The 22,563-nt window shown below is 42.1% G+C and overlaps 1 protein-coding gene across 1 annotated transcript; it reads right to left on the bottom strand.

Annotated features, from left to right (window-relative positions):
- Window positions 1-746: 746 nt before the first annotated feature.
- Window positions 747-7,405, bottom strand: trim107 (tripartite motif containing 107). The gene is made up of 2 exons (XM_080528804.1): window positions 7,258-7,405; window positions 747-2,883 (listed from the first exon to the last, which is right to left on the bottom strand). The coding sequence occupies exon 2, from the start codon at window positions 2,864-2,866 to the stop codon at window positions 1,376-1,378; it is 1,491 nt and encodes a 496-aa protein (XP_080384930.1). The 5' UTR covers window positions 2,867-2,883; window positions 7,258-7,405; the 3' UTR covers window positions 747-1,375.
- Between the last annotated feature and the right edge of the window lie 15,158 nt (window positions 7,406-22,563).

The following is a 22,563-nucleotide window of genomic DNA, read 5'->3' as shown; positions in this document are numbered from 1 at the left end:
GACCCTGCTAAGATATTGATCTGTCACTGTCAAAGGTTTTTGAGTAACACCACCGTACTGCTGGTAGTTGAGGTGCACACCACACTTTGTTAAAAGAAATAAAGCTTTATTGTACTTTTCAAAAGAATGACTTTATGAATAATTATGATCAAATGTATTTTTGTTGTTTGATTCCTTGATTCCTTCAGTGTTTGAGCTTTTATTTTGTTGCACAATTTCTGTGCCACAAGTAGATTTTTATAAATGTACTGTATGGAAATTTGAAACGAAATGCTAACGCAAATCAAACAGGTCTGTCTAGGCACCATATGGGGTGTGTATGGGGGGGCTCAGCAACACCTTTAAAACTGCTATATCCTACTTGAATGGTGGACAGGAAGGCTAATCTTAACCAGTCCCATTTTCAGGTCACCACACCTTTGGGGTCTCTTGTATAACATGTTTTATGTGTCTCTCAAACATGGAGGCCGAGTTGAATTTCAGCTGCGTTTCAGACCTCGCGAGACGTCAGAAATAAGACTGGATTTTCCTCAATGTTGATGCAATACTACCCTGGTATACTCGGTGTGTACAACTATACCATTTTGTTACAATAAACGTATTACTTAACTGAACGCTTTTGGAACAGTTGTTGTTCCTTAACTCAAGTAACTTGTTTGAAATAGATCACGAGTAAACTTCTGAGTAAACTAAGACTATTTATTAACCAGAATTACAAACTACAGAGATACAGTGAAGGTAGATGATGTTGAGCTGGCTGGGGTGGGAGAGGTCCCACTCCCATATTTGTATACAATGATATGCAAATACAGTTTTACCACAAGGTATCTACATGAGCCTATCACATTATTTAGAGATGACCAAGGTGTGAAAAGAGGGTCAGTCCATATATGATGTCATTCAGGTTATAGGTCAGGTCACAGACCGCAAGAAATTACCATGTGGCCTAAACAAAGAGTCATAAAATCCTAGCCCCCCCCCTCATAGCCAGGAGAATCTAAAGGCAGATTATACAGATCCATACATTCTATACAGTTTATGTGTGTATGTGTGTTGTCAAACTATTCCACACAGTAAGACATATGATCTCATAAGGGTGAATTGCATTTTAGCCCCTTTCCCCTTGTTTTTTTTGTAGTGTCCTTTGGTCTTTAGAAAGCTGCTTAAATACAACGCAGTATTATAATTCTGATCATATAAGTAAACAGCACTGACCGATCTGCATAAAAAAAAAACAGGTCACAACATTTGCAGCGAATAATCTCCCTTTTTACTCCTCTCTCCTTATTCTACCTTTCATTCATGAGTAGCTTTTATTCAAAGATCATTTCAAGGGTGTGCTGTGCACAAACCCACGTATAAAGCAACTGACTCCTCACGAGCACACTGTGATGCGTGCCTTGGGTTGCCCTGACATCATCCTATAGGCCAGATTCACCGGTTCTGTGAGGTTAGCCTTGAAGGTGTACAGGTGAATCTTCCCGCTCCCGTACGGGCTGATGCTGTAGAAGCTCAGTCTGTAGGTGTTGAAGCTGAGCCTGATCTCCAGTCTCTGCAATGACGAGGTCTTCTTCAGCGGGACGGCGTGGCCCTGCTCGAACGCTCGGAGCAGGTTATCGTACCACATCAGGCACCAGGAGCTCCGGCTGCTCTCCAGAGCGCTCGCTAGCCCGCTACGCCCTAGCTTCCCGCCGTAGCACACCCCTATGATCCAGGGGGAGCCTTCAACCTCCACCTCCCAGCAGTGCTCGCCCCCGTAGAAGACCTGGGAGCTGAGGACCTGGAGGAAGCTGCTGAACCTCTGGGGTAGGGCTGGGTACGTCTGCTTGGTGGCGCTGAAAGTGACCGTCTTCAGGTCCTCCGATAGGACCAGGCTGGGATGGGCCGTGTCAGGGTCAAATGTCACCTCTGAGGGGTTGAGGACGTTCCGTAAGGAGCGTTGGGCCACCCCGAGCCCTGCCCTCAACTCTGAATTCTTCTGCTCCAGCTCGGAGCAAGCACAGCCCAAATTCATTTTGGACTCCACTTCGTCCCCCATATCCACCATAGGCTGCGTCATCAGCTCCGCGATGCGTGGCTGTACCCTCTGGAGCTCGTCGCTAAACGCAGCCCCATCCTCCTCAGCCAGGAGGGCGTTAGCCTGCTGCTGGGCCTCCCGGAGCTCCTCCCTGAGCTCGGTGGCTCGATGCACACGACCGCTTAAACTCTCCTCCCCGGGGCGCAGCTCCCCCTCGATCAGCTCCGTCACGCCCTCACCGTAGCTCAGCACCAGCTCCGTCATCTGCACCAGCAGTCCGACTGCTCTGCCTCGCAGCTCGGCGTTAGCGGCCCTGGCCTTCGCCTCCCTCTCCTCCTCCTTCCTGACTGCGTCCTCGGCCATCTGCAGCCTGTGCGTCAACTCCGTCACCTGAGATGCTAGTCTGGCTTTGGGTTCGGCCGTTTCCGCCTCGGCCGCTTTGACGTCGGCTGGTTCTTCGTTCAGCCGGGGGTCGGGGGTCACTGCCACTGCCGTTCCTGTTCCCCTGAGCTGTGGCTCCTCCCACTGCCCTTTCAGACAGCTCTCCTCATAGCTTTGGTTGTCGGAGGCCTCTGTCCCCCGGCGGACCTGGACCTTCCCAGCTGTCGCTTTGTAGCTTGCGATGATGTTGCACATCTTGAAGTTTTTCACGAGGACGCTGGCTCCCTGATACTCTGCCTGGCACTCGGGGCAGTGGTGGTGGGCGACGTCGGTCACCATGGCCTTCTGAAGGCAGGCGAGGCAGTAGACGTGCCCACAGGGCAGACTCACTGGCTCTGAGAAGAGTTGCAGGCAGATAGGGCAGCTCAGCTCCTGTGCCAAGGGTCCTTCAGCCTCACACAGTGACATGGTGGTACTGACAGGCTCTGGAATGCACAATAAAACAGTGAAAGAAGGAGGTAAACAAAAACTAGGCCAGAACAATGAGATAAGCTAAATGCAATGTACAAGAGGAACATCGAGGACCATCGGGTACCCCTGGTATGAAGTTTCACTAATGCCATTTTGCACTGAGGTAAAGGACAGGAATTTCCTCAATTGAATTAAGACAACACTCACACAACTCTGATTAGACGTGAGGGCATTCCATACTTTGACTAACAATCTGCTTGCTGATAACGACAATATTCCTCTGTAGTTTCACACTATACCACATACATCCAACTGCACAACAATTTGTTATTATAGGCTAAGTGCATGGGTCTGGTAATTTATTTGATTTAATCTGATTAGTAGACAGAGAAAGGCTGTGGCGCAGGAGGTAGAGGCTGGTGGAGGTAGAGGCTGTGGCGCGGGAGGTAGAGCCGGCGTCTAATGATCACAAGATCGGCAGTTCGAGCCCCGGCTGGCTGGCCACATGCCCGGAGTTGCATGGTAGCTTGCCGCCATTGGTGTGTGAATGGGTGAATGAGAGGCCATTGTAAAGCACTTTGGAATAAGGCGCTATATAAATCAGTCCATTTAACATGGTCTGCAGTTCTTCTGAGAGTGAGGAATAGTCTTTGTGGGAGCTAAACAACCATGTGGGAGCTAAACAACCATGTGGAAATAAACAACCATGTGGAGCTAAACAACCATGTGGGAGCTAAACAACCATGTGGGAGCTAACCAGGAGGGTATTCCACGAAGGTCGATTATCTTCTAATCCGCGATAAAGTTATAATCGGAGCCCCGCGGTGGTGTAGCGGTCTACGCACTGGCCACTAGTGCATGCTGCCCACCGGGGCCGGGGTTCGTATCCCGGCTCGCCAGATCCAGATATGGCCGAGGCACACGGGAAGCGGCATATTGGGCGGCCGCTTCCGAGGGCGGTATAGGAGTATTTCTGGACAAGGATCCGTCGCGCAACACCGCCCCCTGGGTGCCGGAATAACGGTGCTGGGCTCGAGGAGCCAGTCAGCTAGTCTGCCTGGCGGCCTCTTCTGGGACTGCCGGCCACGGGGTCGTGCGGCGGATCCTATGCAATAGGCAGGGGATAATTGGATGCTAGGTTGGGTTCAATTGGCTACCAAATTGGGTGAAAAAGGGATAAAATCTGAAAAAAAATAAAAAAATAAAAAAAAGTTCTAATCGGCGATAATTTTATCTTGCATTCGGTTCCATCAATGTGGCTCAAATAATTCGCTGCTTGGTTGCTATGCAACATATCCTTCTGAGTAATTCTGGTCCCGAGCAGACTTACAGGCTGGCTAAGGTAATGCGTGTGTCATGGTTTCTTAGGTTTTCATTTTGGAGACATCTAGTGGACATTTTATGACATTACATTCGTTACTGCCTTTATTCAGTGTATATCGGTTTATGGAACATTAGTCACATGACGAACATTAGTCACATGACGTGAGCACACTGTTCAGACGTGATAGCTCGTAGCAGCAGCTAGCTGAGAGAAAAAGCTCCGGAGAATCTCTTTATTTACATTCTTGCCCTGGAAAAGGCTTTGCTTGTAAGTTGCCTTTTCTTTTCTTGTTTAACTACAATGTATAATGTATATGTTTATAAATACATAGCTTATATTATTTAAGTATAACTATTTGTATTGCTATATTGATATTATATGTTGGCTACATACTGTTGATGTTGAAAGTGTAACAGTATAGTTTTGAGCATTACAGTAATTGTACTCTTATGTTTATTTACAGTTTTACAAAATAACCAAACGACCACTCATGTTTCTGAGGATTTAGTAAACAACTGAACTTTACTCCAGCGTCTGAGGATTCATTGATGTGTCAGTGTGTGTTCGCTATCTGTTGAAGTTGCGCCCTGGTTACGCGCAGTGGGAACAGAATAGCGTGCGTCAAAAAAGGCTCACAGGCGGAAACTACATCCCGAACGACAGTTCCTCAAGTGTCTTTTAGGAAATATTAGTTCCCACTTCACACGAGATAGATAGATAGATAGTTTGACTGTGTGATAGATAGATAATTTGATAATTTGAAAGTGTGATCGATCGATAGATAGATAGTTTGATTGTGTGATAGATAACCTGATATTTTGGAAGTGTGATAGATAGATCGATAGATAAATAAATTAAAAAGTGTAAAAAAATAAATAAAATAAATAGGTATGTCTATCAACTTGCATTGCTTTTGTCACAGCGGTCTGGCTGGCGCAGTGGTTAAGGCAACCAGTTAGAGTTCCGAAAGGTTGCCAGTTCGAGACTTGATTTTAGTGATTCTTTATTTATTTTTTTACATTTAACCGAAACCTTCATGCAAAGGCTTCAAACACCATTGTAATCGTGTCAGTTCTTGTAAATTAGCCTGCACCATAATTTTATAGCCTACATACTTTTTTAGATGAGATTTTAGATTAGATTCAGACAACGAAATGCAGTAAAAAGTGTGTCTGAAGAGGGATTTGAACCACCAACTTAAAATTACGAATAAATACTATGGCAGCGGTCGATACCACTAGGCCAGCGGTTCCCAACCTGTGGGCCGCGAGAGTACTGCAAGTGGGCCGCCAAATCGTGGGCAAAAAAATGTTGTATTGACGTTTTTTTGTTACAAAAACGTTTTAATTTTAAAAAGATAAAAAATCTTGGATTTAACAGCCTTGATCGGATTGTGTGTGGTGTGCGCTGATATTTCCATTCGTAAAGAAGAAGTCAGCTGGCTTCTTGATTGGCTACATTCCATCCCGGACTCGCGAACAGGGTTGCCAGATGGGATCGACATTTTCCACCCTAACCACAGTCTAAAACCACTAATTCCACCCCAAAAACCCGAGCCCATCTGGCAACCCTAGTCGGGAGTCGGGAGTTGCCCACACACATAAGGATGTTTGGTCGTAAATATTATACACATACAACATTTACGATCTTGGTATTTGATCACCTGCTATATAAAACATCGCCGCTCGGCTTTAATGGTTTAACCGCTATTTATTTTCCAATTTTTTGTCACGCTCCCTCTAGTTTTTGGTCAAATTACGTCATTGTTTTGAGCGCTCGTGCGCGTTTCATGCGCGTGCACGCGAACAAAAAAGTCGCGCGCTGCTGAGTGGGCCGCGAATACTGGACATATCTGTAAAGTGGGCCGTGAGTCCTAAAAGGTTGGGAACCGCTGCACTAGGCCATTGTGACGGTATGATGGCTTGTAGCCTGCTGCTGATATCACCACAGTAGTACATATTCATTTATAAAAATATGAACATATAACAATAACTGGGGCTAGTATGACCTACGCATTTAATCGGTCAGCAATTTCTTGCCAAACCATTTCCCTCGCCTTGTTAATTGCGGCAGTATTGCACTATTTTACATCTTATTTTTCCGTCTTCATAAAGATCAATAATTCGGAATGCTGCGCAAATGTAGGACCCCTGCAGAGTGGAGTATCTTCATTTCGACAATCGACTCTTCGGGGCTCTTTATGTCTGCGTGCACGCGCCCATATCGAGGATTTCTAAGCCGGTGTTCTGTGAACACTCATGACACAAGCCTGATCCTCGTTCGAGGAATCACCTGAGGCTTGAATTCCAATCCCGAGTTGCCTGATCGCCTGATTTATTTTAATCGCCGATATACTAATCAACGTTAGTGGAACGGCCCCCTGCTAAACAACGCTCGGTTGCCTAGAAACATTCATTGGCCTATAAACTCCTCAAAAAAAGTTTGGAAACGTTATTTCGGTCGATTATTCCTCCCCTTTAATAATACCAATTGGTATTGTATTTTATATCGTTGGAAAGCCTGATTAGTCACCTTTACAACGAGGTACAACTTGTAAGGATCATGCATTCGTAGAATGAGCAACACAGCTAACCGTGTGGGCAGCGGCCCAACAACATTTGCCAAAATGGTATTGGTTGGTATTCACTCTCGTTTTGAGTTGCTTGGTGGATTGGATGATTCCACTCTCCCACAGTAATAAGGAAAAAACAACACATATTGGCCATCTTACACGTTATTCATTTTACACTGTCAGGGACCGTTAATAATAATTGGTATTATTAAAGGGGAGGAATAATCGACCGAAATAATGTTTCCGAACTGTTTAGTTCGGACTGTTTAGTTTTCAGTCATCGGGATCTCTGGCATAGGGCGTTGCAGTAACATATAACTTTCGATTTCCACGGAATGACTAGTGTAGGTAGTTATCAACAGCTGCTAATGATACTACCTTGTCTTTCAGTTTTGTTGTTTTATTTCAACTTGCCCCGAAAACTGTATAATTCTTATGAAAAATAGTATTAGTAGCATGCACAGATCGATAGTGACTGTACTAAGTGCGCACCTGTCGCGTTGCTTCCGCGGCGGCGGGTATCTCACCACCTGCGCAAGAATTCTAGGAAGATAAACGATGGAATTTTACATTAAAAATATTACGTTTACAATATTTCTTCTAGAAATATCAATGTATACAGCCGGACATAAACAAAACGCTCGCTGTCTCCGGGGCAGTTTATTTCCATGTCTACTTCCTGATCCATGGCCAGATCAAAGGTCCTCCAGATGCACCAGACAGCGTTGGGACACAAAGTCAATGTTTGCAGTAGACTGGGGGTCATATAAACTATGTCACACACAGCTGTGCATGTCGCTGTTTGTGTTAGTAAAGGCTGTATGTTAACGTTCTTGTTTCTCACAAAATACAACCACATTATGAATAGCCTACATGTAGCCTGTATCATGATGGGTGTTATTATGGTAGTTCACATTATAGTCTAGCAGCAAGTCCTCAAAAAAGGCTTTAGTTTTCGAGATACCCCTACCCGAGGTAGAACAAATGACTTTGTTAACTTGAGAATGATCACTCTTTTCCTCTTCAGATTTGCTGAGGTATGAACCAGGTGGCTGTCCTACATCCAGGGGCGGACTGGTATAAAAACAGCCCTGGCATTTGCGACACAACAGCCCTATTTCCAAACGCAACACGCAACACGGATTGTTAACATAAAAAGTCAGAGGACAGATGCCAAACTACCGACATGTTTGCTGTAATTATATGTATTATCAGTAGGCAGTCATCAGTCAATATCTCTTTCAATAGCCTTTTCACACCGAATGTACTTTTTTGTGCTATTTTCGGCCCAATACATGCGAATTTCGGTGCATTCCTACTTCCATCTACACTTGCTCCCTGCATCCAGTTGTTGCACATTAACTGCATCGCTCTCATCAAATTCCCCCATTCTGAAAATGAAAGCAGTGTAACGTTAACTGCTGTTATAAACGGAATGAGGTGCGTGTCCACTGGCGATATAGAACTGACTACGATAGTTATGGAGATATACTCCAGTTCTACATCGTGGAGCTCCGCCCCATAGGGGAGCTCTGCTCCTATTGGTTTACCCCGCTACCTAAAGCTCTGCTCCTATTGGTTTACCCTGCTACCTAAAGCTCTGCTCCTATTGGTTTACATACTCCAGTTCTACATCGTGGAGCTCCGCCCCATAGGGGAGCTCTGCTCCTATTGGTTTAGGGCCCTGGGCATCCGCGATGCAGAACTGCGTGGATGGCCCGGCCGCGTCCTAACGATTCCCACCGTAGTTGGGGTAGACCACGCCCACACCACGCCCACGCCACGCCACGCCAACTTCTGGAATATGTAGGGGTGTTCTCTGTATCTTGTTCTTCCGCCCCGCAGGCTGCATCCCTATGGAAACGGCATACATTTTCGCGGACTGCGTGGCTATTTTAATCCAACCCCATTGGATTTTAGCTTGTGACGTAACACGGGGTGCACGATTAGATATAGGTTACCCATCTCTGTATGCAACTCGGCGGCGCTGAGTGTGCCGCGGGCCAACGGTCAATGTTCGCCGCGGGCGCGGCTCTCATTGCCCTGTGGGCCCTGGAAAGCGCGCCTAAAAAAAAAAACACCCCTACATATTCCAGAAGTTGGCGTGGTCTACCCCAACGACGGTGGGAATAGTTAGGACGCGGCCCGGCCGATATAAAATGTTTTGGGCCGCGGTCTGCTGAAATAAGTTATTTTCAATGAAAATCACCAGAGACAAAATTACAAATATATATATTTTTTTTTTATATAATACATTCTGAGCGGCCCAGAGTCTCGCGGCCCTCCTGGCATTTGCCAGGCTTGATTGATTGATTGATTGAAAACTTTATTAGAAGGTTTGCAGAAGTAGGTACATGAAAGTACATATTACATACAAGGTCAATCTAAAAGGATAAAAACCCAAGAAAGCCACTGGCTTATTTCAATTGGGGTCCTTGATTTTCAATTCATCGTTACATGTAAGACAGACATAAGAAAAGAACTAGTACTATCTACATGATAATACAGACAAATAACTATTACTATCTACAAGATAAACGTACATCCATCATGGGAAGAACAATACAACAAAACATAAAGTATGTACAGCGGGTAGGACAGGTGGGGACATACACCACAGGTGGGGGCGGGGGACAAAACACAAAGTATGTACAGTGGGTAGTTCGGGTCTTTTAATCTGATTTTTGTTTTAGAGGGTCCAGTTACGGATTGCAGCCTCCTGTAAATGTTTTTTGAGAGTGGTTTTGAAGGTGGGCAGTGTTTTGCACTCCTTTAAGATTATAGGAAGGGCGTTCCACATCTTTACTGCATAGTTTGCAAACGAGTTTAAACCCTTGTTTGTGGTGCAACGCGGTTGAACGTGGTTCGTGGAGCTTCCTCTGGTGTTGTATGTGTGGACGTTGTTCACTTTTTGGAAGTATGTTGACAGGTACTTGGGTGTCTTTGTGGTGTAGCGTATCTTGAAGACCAGGCCCAGTGCAAGCTGCTGCACTCTGTCAACTACTCGTAGCCAATCAAGGCTCAAAAAATGAGCAGCGGTTAGATGTGTCCTAGGGTTGAGGCCTAGCAGAAGCCTAACCAGTTTATTTTGGGCTGTCTGGAGTCTTGTTTTATGGGCCTTTGTGGTTCTATAGTACCATGATGTTACGGCATAGTCGAAGTGACATTGAATGAGAGCTCCTGATAGGGTTCTCAGTGTGTTTTTACTGACAAGTGAGGATATCCTGTACAAGAATCTAGTTTTATGGTTCACTTTTTTGATTACTTTTGCTGCCATTTTATCTCCGGAAAGATTTGCCTCTAAGATGGAGCCCAGGTATGTAATATCCTCTTTTCTTGTGATATTAATGTTACCCACTTTTATTTTAAAATTTTCAGCCTTTCTGAGTTTAGATGGGGATCCGTATAGGATGGTTTCAGTTTTACCTAGGTGTATTGATAGTTTATTGTCAGCTAGCCAGATGCAGATTCTACTCAGTTCAGTGCTTAGCGCTTTTTCCACCTGCAATATGTCCCTGTCAGAGACCAGCAGAGCCGAGTCATCCGCGAACAGGAACAAATTGCAATTACATGCTGATGACATGTCATTCACATATATTAGGAACAGTAAAGGTCCCAATATGCTTCCTTGTGGAACGCCGCAGGTCACTGGGAGGGGGGGGGACAGTGTTCCGTTCACACTAACCACCTGTTCCCTCCCCTCTAAGTAGGATTGCATCCAGCTCACCGATGTTCTATCGAACCCAATTGCTTTCAGTTTATCTAACAATATGTGGTGATCTACTGTGTCGAAGGCCTTCTGGAGGTCCAGCATGACCATGCCGCAGTACTTGCCCGAGTCCACCTCATGGTTGATGTGGTCGTTCAAATAGAGAAGGCATGTGTCAGTGGAATGGGATGTTCTGAATCCTGATTGAAATTCATACATCAGATTTTTTTCGGTAAGGTACCTATCAACCTGTTCATAAACTATTTTTTCCATAAGTTTCGAGATGGAATTAAGAATAGAAACAGGTCGGTAGTTGCCTGGGTCTAATTTGCTTCCTTTTTTATACAGTGGGGTTACCCTTGCTATTTTAAAGTCAAGGGGGACGTGTCCCTGTTTGATGGAGAGGTTTATTATGTGGGTGATGATTGGGGTAATGGAGGCAGCTGAGTCTTTTAGAAATCTGGCTGGAATATTGTCATGGCCCGTGGCCTTTTCTGAGTGTAGAGCGCCTAGCTTTTTAAACACCTCATCGTTTGACACCATGGAGAGTTTAAAATCATCATTGCGTACACCCAGTTTATTGTAGAACGCACGGATGTGCTCTACACCATAACGCCCTGAGTGGGGTGGTAGATTGTTAACTAATTTAGTGGCTATGGTTGTAAAGAAAGTGTTTAAGCACTTAGCCACATCCAGCTTGTCTGTAAGGAGAGAATCACCAGATTTTATGCTGATGTTTGTAGACCTGGTTTTGAGTTTTTGACTGCAACCTAGTTGGCTATTAAGTAGCTTCCAAAGGTCACGTGGTTTGTTTAAGTTTTCTTCGATTTTGTTATCGAGGTATTCTTTCTTAGCAGATTTGGTCATGGTAATTACCTGATTGCATAGTTTGTTGCATTGTTTTTTAATTTTCTCAAAGTGGGTTTTGTGATCTTCGTTTAAGTGTTTCACTAATTTTGATTTGCATTTTTGAACTTCAGAGCATTTTAGGTCTCTGACTTTCATAGCATTTAGAATGTCCGAATTCATCCATGGTTCCGATCGGGCTTTAACCCTGGTGGTTCTCATGGGGGCTATACTGTCAATAATATTTAGGAATTTGGTTTTGAAACCTAGCCATGCCTCTTCAACCTGTGTGCATTTTAGTTCATCTAACCAGTCTTGATTCTCCAGTTTATGGTTTAAGGCCTCACTAGAATAGGATTTAAGGGATCTAGTGGTTACAGTTTTATGACCGCCAGCCTTGGGTTTATGTTTTTTACGAGTGCAAAAGATCATGTAATGATCACTTAACCCACATACAATAACCCCACTCTTGGAGATTTTGGACTCATCCGATGTTAGAATGAGATCTATGGTGGTTTGAGTAGAAATACACACCCTAGTGGGTTTGGTAATTTGTTGACGGAGACCGTGTAATTCAGAAAACCTAGTGAAGGATTTGAAAACGGATGCTTCATTTCTGAGCATGTCCGTGTTCAAATCTCCAATAAGAATCTTTTCCACACAGTCAACGTCATCCAAGCACCCCTCAAGAATATCATAGAAATCATTCTGATCGGGAGGTCTGTAGATAGTACCAACCAGCACCGGTTTTGCTTTGTTAAAGATAATTTCAACCCAAACAGATTCTAATTTGTCACGATTCAGGTCATCACGGGTGTTAAAGATAATATCGTTGTGAATGTACATGCAGACACCACCCCCATACCTGTTTCTGTCGTTTCTGATGACTGTGTAGTTTCACTATTTCAGCTTGCCCGGTGGCCAGTCCGCCACTGCCTACATCACCAAATAGTCAGACAACTATTTACCTAAATAAATACTGAATTATAGTCTTGTAAACTTAGCTTTAGTTTAGACGGAAATTGCACTTTTTGGTGATAGGAACATAGGACTCCATCACTTTTCTCTCATTTATCAGAAAAACTGAAATCCCCCCAAAAATGTACCATTACTGAATTGTCTAGGGTGCTATTGAACACTAACCAGTAGTTGTATGGAAATATCTCATACAGTTCTATGGCAAATGAGATTTATTTAGACACCTCTTCTTCTCTGATACAGTCAAATTCTGAATGGGGGATAAGTGGCATAATAGCCTATAAGTTAAGAATGCTCACTCTGATGGTCATCATATTTGGAGAGGGAAATACCAGGTGGCTGAACCACATCACCAAATAGTCAGAATAAGAGTAACCCAATAAAATAAAGATGATTAGTTCTAAATGGCAAACCTCTAAAACATAGGTGTAAATAGTACAGGTTTTATTGAAACTGGAACCTTAATTCAAACTTGTTGTGCTCAGACCATGCATAACAAATGTGCAAATCAATGAAAAGAAATTAGAGATGTAAAGGCTACAGCTTTGGAAAACGACAATTCTAAAAGGGTTAACAGCATACTGCTCTCTACATAATATCACCTCTGACTTACATATATCTCTGCACTTGCTGAGAGAAAAACTGTTTGTTCTAGCTGAGGTCAAATTGATCTTAAAATTTAGGGAAAATGGCTTTCAAAAGTGCATAATGTGCATCGGCAATTGGATAGTTACATTACATGCGTGTTACATGGCATTGTTGTGAAATCTCAAAAAATGTTTAAATCAATAAATAGATGTGTGGATAGAGAGAGACGGTCTGTCATTTTTTTGGACATTATGTAGAGGGGAGACACATGCTCTGTCTGGGGGTTTAGAGAGGTGTCCTACTGCTGTCATGATAGAAAATGCCCCCCAGAACCCGCCCCAAATATTTTCCTATTTTCCAAACACACAACAATGCGAGTGACATGGTTTCTTTCTCAGTCCCTGATGCAGATCCTAGACAAGCAGGAAAAGAGTGCAGTGACCCTGCAGTGGGCAGGCCCAGCAGAACTGAGCCCAAATGGAGTGAGCTGTGGAGGAAGAGGGGTAGAGGTGGAGAGGGAGGGGGGGTGCTGCACACTTGGGGCTGGGTAGAGGGGCGGACTAGGGACTGAAGTGAAGAGGGGAAGCTCAAACTAGAAGACAAGGCAACCAGTCCAAGGATAGAGAGGATAGAGGGACTACAGGTGACAACAACCAGACGCAACCTTTTACTACCACAAAGAGGTCACAAAGAGGACCAATTAGATGATTCCATACAGAGATAGCTGAAACAAACTGAGATACAGCGAGGGGCCAAAGGTTGGCCACTTCTGAATAAACCATTTAAACAGCATAGGTGCAGCAAGATGACACCTTATGCTGTAAATGGTTAGACTACATTCAGAATAACTGATTTCTGTTATTTTAAATGTCACAGATTCCTCTGAACGGTTGTTTGGCAGCCATCCTCTTTGAGCAGGTTTGGTGTGACTGGTAGGGTGGGGGGGTTAGGCGTGCTGGTTCCTGCTGGTTGTTCTCAGTGCCAGATGCAGTAGGGGATGGGTGAGTCGGGGGGAGGGGGGTTTAGGGGAGCAGCGGACAGGTGGAGGGAAGGGGGTTCTCGATTAAAAGCAGTGGTTGAGTATCAGGCCAAATGAACAGCCAATTGTTGATTCAAATGTTCTATGAAATGGCATGTAGTTGGATTTTTTTTATTTTGACTAATTTATCATGAAACATCTCGCAAACAAAACAACAGAAGATTAAATCATTCATGTTTCTAGTTGCTATGTGATGAGGCAGCTTTGTGACAAATTGTTTTGTTCTATATACAGGGTTCCCACACTTTTTCACCAATGATTTTCCAAAACTTTTCCATAACTTTTCCATAATATTTTACCTAATTTCCATGACTTAGTTTATAGAGCGCAATAATGAGCCTCAGCAGTGTAGCAAAAATGTAGCATGGTTAATGTAAGGGAAGTTGTGTCTATCCAACATTACCACCTATCCTGGGGCATTGCGCAATCGCGTTGGAGTCTATGGCACCCATACAGGTGCAGTGCAATAAATTAGAATATCGTGGAAAATGACTTGGATTCTGTGCCTCTCCGCTCTTCCTCCAGCCCCGACCAAATGAACATACTTTTCAGAAGGCCGACATTTCTGTATTACATTATTTTTTTTGGTTTTATCATTCTAATTTTTCTGAGATACTGACAGACAACTTACAGCTCATTCGTTTTCATGAGCTGTAAGCCATAATCATCACAATTACAAGAAATAAAGGCTTGCAATATGTCACTTTGTGTGTAATGAATCTATAGCCTATTATATGAGTTTCACTTTTTGAATTGAATTACTGGAATAAATTTACTTTTCTTTTTTACTTACATGCTTTTCCATGATATTCTAATTTATTGAGCTGTACCTGTATTCTTGTATTCAATTATGCATTGAAGTGAATGTAGCATTTATCAACAAACAACAACAAATAACCAAATGCTACAGTATTTACATGCTCAAGAAAGCAAAAACATTGAAGAGGTAACAGATTAATATATTCAAGACAATCAGATATTCAACAATTACAAATAATTGTTCACTTCAGTAGCTCACATGTCAATCAATCAATATCATATATCAATAAAATAGAATAAATTACAGTCTGGTACAAGAGCAATCAATGCCTCATACAGCATTAGGCTACACAACAATCTGAGACTAAAACCTGGAACATGGAATCTGGAACCGCACGTATACTAACAAGGGCTAGGCTACTGTAGGCTGTAATGAACAGGAAAAACCACCATGGCCTACCATGACAAATCACTCAACATAACAGTATAAAACATAAGTGGAATGCGACAGATATACTTACTTTAGTTTTAACAATGTGTATGCACATACAATGACTACCGAGTGTCTCCTGCTTTCGTTGCTGTTTGGTACTAAACTGTGTCTACTCACTCTTCATTTCTTTTAGTTTCTCATCGATTTGCTTTTCAATGTCCAGAAGACTTGCTTTCTTTTCTTTGGCTGAACGGCGCAGGCTGTTAGACTTTGCAATGAAGGTTAGTTTGCTAGTGGTCTCTGCCTTGTTTGCATATTCATCTGCAGCTTTCTCCAGGGCGTTGGCATCAGCCTCAACTCTAGCTCTCTTTTTTTTCAGTTCACCCAGTTCATCCATGAGAGACTTTCTTTTCATGTCAAGAGTCTTTCTATGTCTCTCTCTCTTTTGCTCATCAAGGTAGGTACAATACTTCTGCCTTGCACATGCAGCTGATATAAGCAGTTATTTTGTGATCGGAACTTCACACACTCCTCCAACTGCCCTAATGTGGTCGATAATGAGTCTCTGGGCCACCAAGGTCTGTTCCTTCAGATTCTCTACCTCAACTTCTTTATTGACAGAGAAACCCCTCTCCACACTTGCCTGTCCATGGGACATCACAAGAAGCACCTTCACCACATCCCAAAGTCTTTTGAATTCAGTGCTAGAAACGCCCTGTACTCTCTCAAGACATCATCACACACTGACTCATTCACTTGATTTGCAGTGACAAGGGTTTGCAGGACTCTTTTCATTTTGATCACACACTGCTCTTTGTGAGCAACCATTTGTCTGGGATCTAGACACTGCCCCCAGGGGTCTATTGTTCTATTTTCCCAATTTTAATAATTTTAATTTGTAATAAGCTTATGTAATCCCAAATGGAACTATCAAGTGTTGCATATCATTGTATTCAGCGCAAAATGCTCTTTTGTGGTATGTTATCATATATAATTTTAGGAGACAATGGGCCAGTTTCACAGACAAGGCTTAAGCCTAATCCTAGACTAAAAAACATCTTCAATGGAGATTTTACATTGAAAGTGTGATTTAGTCCAGGACTAGGCTTAAGATTTGTCTGTGAAACCGGCCCAATGTGTATTTCAAAATGACCACAAAAGCAACATACAAAATAAAACAAAAAACAGTTCTAAAACTTTACAATATGTATTGATTACAAACTGTACAGAATGAGAAGACTTTTGGATGTTGAAAATTGTTCTATGAGGCCTTAGGTATAAATACACTAAAATAAAACACTCCACACAAGTATATAACTATAGACAAAACTGTTAGCTCAGTTCACAGACGTTTTTGGACAGAATTCACATTTCAAAGCAGTTTCTTATTCATTTCTTTGTATGTGTCTGAAAGCCCTGTGGAGGACATGGTGCGTTCTGGTCTGAAGGTGCAGCTAGACTGTGGACAGAAACTAAACAATGGTCCTTTTGAAGCCAACTGGCCCAGATTTATTTCCTGCTAAGGGACTAAGCAATAATAAGAATATAAGAACATCAAAACTAATGAACCTCCTCCCTTCTCCAGGCCACATTACTATACTGACCCCCAGCAGTGTTTTTCATCTCTTGTCTTCTCTCCTCACCACGGCATCGCGAACTATACAAACTAATTATTATAGGCTATACGATAGCCAGCAAGTAGGACGAATCTGCAAATCACATGGATAGGCTGTGATATACAAAAAGATCTACCTACTGCCGATCATTATTATGTAGCATTAGCGAACAAGCAAGTTAGGTGGCATCGCACTACATGAAAACATTACCTCCGATTGTCTCGTCGATATAGAGACTTCTGGTTGGTCTAGACGAGGGGGTGGGCTCTACTTGTAGCTACAATGTAGGTTTCACCATACAATTTATTGTTTATATGCGGAACGATAGCGAAGTTATTATACAACAGTGTTCGTTCCATGTCGCCGGCGACATGCTCGGTGAACATATTTTAAACACAATGTATATTTCCAAAACTTTTCCAAAACAGTTAAGTTAATTCCATAACTTTTCCAGACTGGAAAATAGTTTTTCAAATTCCATAACTTTTCCAGGAATTTCATGACCGTGGGAACCCTGTATATAATAAAGATAATTCTGAAAATATCAATTAGAGATTTTGAAAAAGATTCAATTGAAACCAGGGAAATAATTCTGCTGGTAATATTAATTTGTAGCATTATGTAATCTCCCAGCTGCATTATGACTTATTCTTTTGCAGATAAAGTATGGTACAGGATTTGTGTGCATGGAAAGGTGACGTCTTGTCTTTAGTTTTCCTGTTTTTAAAAATCCCCCAAATGATATTGGATTCTTTGGTGTGGTACTTTTGGATCAGTTCTAGCATGCTTAAACTGTTGAATGGGCATGCGGAAGGATCAGCTGCTTAGCTCTGGATCTTACCCTCATCCCTTCAGAACGTGACCAGTCTCTGAGGGGTCTCAAGGCCCTTCATGTCCTGAGTGATGTAATGGGCCCTAGGTGGGAGTAGCCCAGCGCATTAGCTTAAGGTTTAGATTAAGGTTCCAGTTTCAATAAAACCTGTACTATTTACACCTATGTTTAGAGGCTTGCCATTTAGAACTAATAAACTAACCACTTATCCCCCATTCGGAATTTGACCATATCAGAGAGGTAGGCCTATGTCTAAAGAAATCAAATTTGCAATAGAACTGTACTAGGGGGTTAGGCGTCCATACAACTACTGGCTAGTGTTAAATAGCACCCTAGACAATTCAGTAATGGTAGCCTATATTTTTTAGGGATTTCAGTTTTTCTGATAAATTAGAGAAAAGTGATGGAGTCCTATGTTCCTAGCACTAAAAAGTGCAATTTCCATCTAAACTAAAGCTAAGTTTACAAGACTATAATTCAAATCAAAATCAAATCAAATTTTATTTGTATAGCGCATTTCTTACAAGATGCAACTCAATGCGCTTCACACAATGAAAATGTTCAGTCAATCAGTCAATCAATCAATCAATCAATACTGACAGAGCCGCGAGCAGGCAAAAGTAAAAAACCTGTATACTATGTAGCCAGGAAAAATTCCCTTGCAGCCCTCTACCAATAGAGCGACTACTAGCCAGTTTGCTTACCAGTACCCAGCGGTCCCCCAGGGGAGGCCAGGACCACCGGCACAAAGCAAGCAAGCAAGGGCAAAAACCTGTACACCATGTATCCAGGAAAAATTCCTTGCATATTATCGGCGTACACACTGTCCATAAATTTTGTGTTGTATTTGCATCGTTCTGCATCCAGTATGGTCACAGGTCCTGCCAAAAGAGAAACTTAAGCACAGTTATGATGCAACAACACAATAGAGACAATAAAGATGACAGCAATACAACCTGATGGTGGTCCTGGTACACCCTTGTACCGGTTCCAGTACTGCTCTAGGTGCTATTTGGAGCTGACAGTGCCTCATCAGCACCCGGGTCCATTTTCCTGTCAACACAAATCTCAAAACACGAGTATGGTGTAATGGCCTAGTGATCCTAGTTCTATAATGTCCAATGTCTCCCTTAGTATCAAAAGGCGACATTGAATAAGTAGGTTTTGAGGTCACGCTTAAAAATGTCCTGAGTTTTAGACAACCTCAGGCCCTCAGGTAGGGTGTTCCACAATCTAGGAGCATATATGCTAAAAGCTGATCCTCCAAATCTCTTTGTCCTAGCCTCTGGCACTATTAAAAGTACCGTGCCACTAGACCGTAGGGGTCTAGCTGGTGTGTATCTTATGAGCATGTCCACCATGTAATTGGGTGCATCACAGTGAAGTGATTTATAAACTAGTAACAGGATCTTAAAGTCTATTCTATGACTGACAGGGAGCCAGTGTAGTGATCTCAAGACAGGTGTGATGTGCGCTCTCCGTTTGGTCCTAGTAAGGACACGAGCAGCAGCATTTTGAACCATTTGTAGTCTCTTTATCATTTGGGGAGACCTGTCAGGAGAGCATTACAGTAATCTAGCCTACTAGTAACAAACGCATGCATTAATTTTTCAGTGTCTGCCTGGGAGAGAAATGATTGTACCTTAGTGATGTTTCTTAGATGGTAGAAGGATGTTTTAATAGTGTTATTAATATGAGTTTCAAAATTTAGATCTGGGTCAATTATGACACCAAGATTCCTGGCCTGACACTTAGTGTTAAGAGCTAGTGTTTTCAAGTGTGCAGATAATTTCTCTCTCCCAGTTTTCTCGCCAATGATCAATACCTCTGTTTTTTCTTGATTGAGTTGGAGAAAGTTTTGTGTCATCCAAATATTAATATCGGCAATACAGTCTATCAGGTGGTCGATCATCTTGTAGTCGTTGGGAGTTACTGAGATATAAAGCTGAGTGTCGTCAGCATAGCTGTGGTAGTTAACGCTATGCTTATTGATAACAGAACTGAGGGATGGACGGTTTCCAATTATTGAAACCGAAAAACCGTCAAAGACTAAAACCGCGGTTTTCCGGTTAACCGAAAAGGTAAAAAAAAAAAATAAAAAAAAAAAATGCCAATTTCAAATAATTGAGCCCTACTGCTACAATACACTCGTGTCGAACACCATTAAAACACCGTAAGCACAGTCGCAACACATTTAGGCTACTTAGTTTCACAAATATAAGTGGAAAGGCAGACTTTTGTAAGCTACACCATACATGAAAACACATGAACACTTAACACACCAGCTCCGCTGATCCAGGGTGCACGCCTGCACGGAAGATCATCTCTTGGAACAGCGTCTTCATTGAATGAACTGCTTTCTCAATATCTTGGTTCTTAGACAAAGTTTCAGCTGCTGCTCAATGTATTTAAATATTTGAATACTGCTCAATAATCACTGAAATATTAGACTTAGAATTATGCAGTGAACATACTTAAAGCTTTTCATAAAAACCACATGCCGCGAGACTGACTCGTCCTGAACTGTCGTAAGTCAATCAACAAAGAATGCCCCATCAAAATAAAAGTGCCCATGGTAGAGCTGTCAAAATAGAGCTTTCAAAATAAATGTACTAATACAGATAGAGATAAATACAGAACTACCTTTGCGTCACTAAGTGACCGCGTATCTTCTGAGACATGCGTTCTGTCATCACTTTCAGTAGCGCCTTCACACACAGTGGCGCTGTGCACAAACACTCTTGATCCGTATAGCTCTTGTTTTATTATATTGTGGTTTAGTAAATACTGCACTTGGAGTTACATTCAATGCATGATTTGTGCTATAGAACATAAATAAAGTTTGATTGATTGATTGATATCAAATCAAATCACATTTTATTTCTATAGCGCATTTCTCACAAAAGTGACCCAATGCGCTTTACAGAGAGCAGCGAAAATTATCTTATTAAATGTAAGCGAGTAATTGTAAAAAAACCTTTCCTATCTACCAATAACTGAAGGCAACTATCTTTCCCATAGAGTGATTCGTTACCCTTAAATATAATCCCAATTAGATATTAATCCTCAGTTATTCTTCACAACTGACCAAACCTCTCACTCATTGCGCGGCAGATTCAGACTGTATCATTGTTATTTTCACACACGACAAACATGTGACATGTTCCAGTTTTATTCTTTGAGCAACATAGAATATACAATAGAATAGAAAACGTAAACAAAAACATCTATAAATATAAATACAAACGAGTGCAAATTGAGTGCAAGCAGGTAAAACAATTGTGCAAAGATATCACTGATCACATTCATTCTAATTCTAATTCACAACCTATGGCTAATAACTAAATAACAAAAACTGGCAGTAACAAAAAATGAGCATAAAAGCTATTAAAGGCTATTAAATAGTCCGTTAATCGAGGTTCTTCGCAAGAAACACGAGCATGTTCACCTTTTCAGGATTCAGCTGCGCTCGGAACGGACTTACAATTTTGCCTGCTGTGCTGAACACCCGCTCTGAAGGTGAACTTGTGACACACAGTGGCGCTGTGCACAAAGTACACTCTTGATCCGTATAGCTCTTGTTTTATTATATTGTGGTTTAGTAAATACTGCACTTGGAGTTACATTCAATGCATGATGTGTGCTATAGAACATAAATAAAGTTTGATTGATTGATATCAAATCAAATCACATTTGTGACTGCTCCTGGTGTTTCTGGACACCTCTCGGAAATGAGAAAGACGTCAAATTCGTCTTGAAAGTTTTTTGTTTTTTTTCAGATTTTCGTTTTTTTAGCTAACATTCAACTCGAAGATGTGAAGTACCCACTCGTTATTTTTCCGAACAGTTTTACGTTAATTAAATAAGTGTAATCTATAACACAATGACTTCGTTTCTTGTTGTTTGATGGGGATTCATTATCTTTGATGGGGATTTTCTGTGCTTAGTGATTTCAGGTGTAGCAACTTTCAAATACTCATGTCGTCTTCAATTTGTTTCCGATTCCAATGTATGATGCATCATTTGAAAGCTTACAATCTGTAGTTTAAGCACATGTAAAAAACAGAAAAATGACTTCGCCTACAGGTAGCCCTTTTCATTGGCCTGTGTCACATTTTATTTCTATAGCGCATTTCTCACAAAAGTGACCCAATGCGCTTTACAGAGAGCAGCGAAAATGATCTTATTAAATGTAAGCGAGTAATTGTAAAAAACCTTTCCTATCTACCAATAACTGAAGGCAACTATCTTTCCCATAGAGTGATTCGTTACCCTTAAATATAATCCCAATTAGATATTAATCCTCAATTATTCTTCACAACTGACCAAACCTCTCACTCATTGTGCGGCAGATTCAGACTGTATCATTTTTATTTTCACACACGACAAATATGTGACATGTTCCAGTTTTATTCTTATTCTATTTTATTCTTCTAAAATAAAATAAAAAAACAAAAAACAAAAAACGGTTTCAGACGGTTTTGATAAAAAACCGTTTCTAATTTTAGAAACCCCGGTTTTCGGTTTAACCGAAAAACCGTCCATCCCTAGTAGCATGTATAGGCTAAAAAGCAACGGTCCTAAAATGGACCCCTGGGGAACTCCACAGGTTGTGCTATAATTTTTTGACTTATGGTCACCAAGGGCTACAAAGTAGTCTCGGTCAGCCAGGTAAGTCCTGAACAATTCAGTATTTATTTAGGTAAATAGTTGTCTATAAAAAAAAAAATAGTGCTGCATTTTGACATAATTCTTATCGCATTTCCCCCCGCTGATCTGTATAGCGGGGGGAATCTTATGACACGTAACTCCTCCTACAGTCCCGGCCTTTCCTGTATAGTGGAAAACGTCTCGTACCCAGAACTGTTCAAAAGCGTGCTGAGGCGAGCCGTGCCGACCCGGGCAGTGTAGTGGAAAAGCGCCATAATAGAACACTTTTGGGATGTGGTAGAACGGGAGATTCACAGCTTGGAACTGCACCTGAAAAATCTCAAAGGA

The sequence above is a fragment of the Nansenia antarctica genome (genome assembly GCF_963989245.1).
Source record: "Nansenia antarctica genome assembly, chromosome: 4".
NCBI lineage: Eukaryota > Metazoa > Chordata > Actinopteri > Argentiniformes > Microstomatidae > Nansenia > Nansenia antarctica.
The sequence above is the reverse complement of the archived record's forward strand: the minus strand, read 5'-3'. Positions and strand labels throughout refer to the sequence as shown.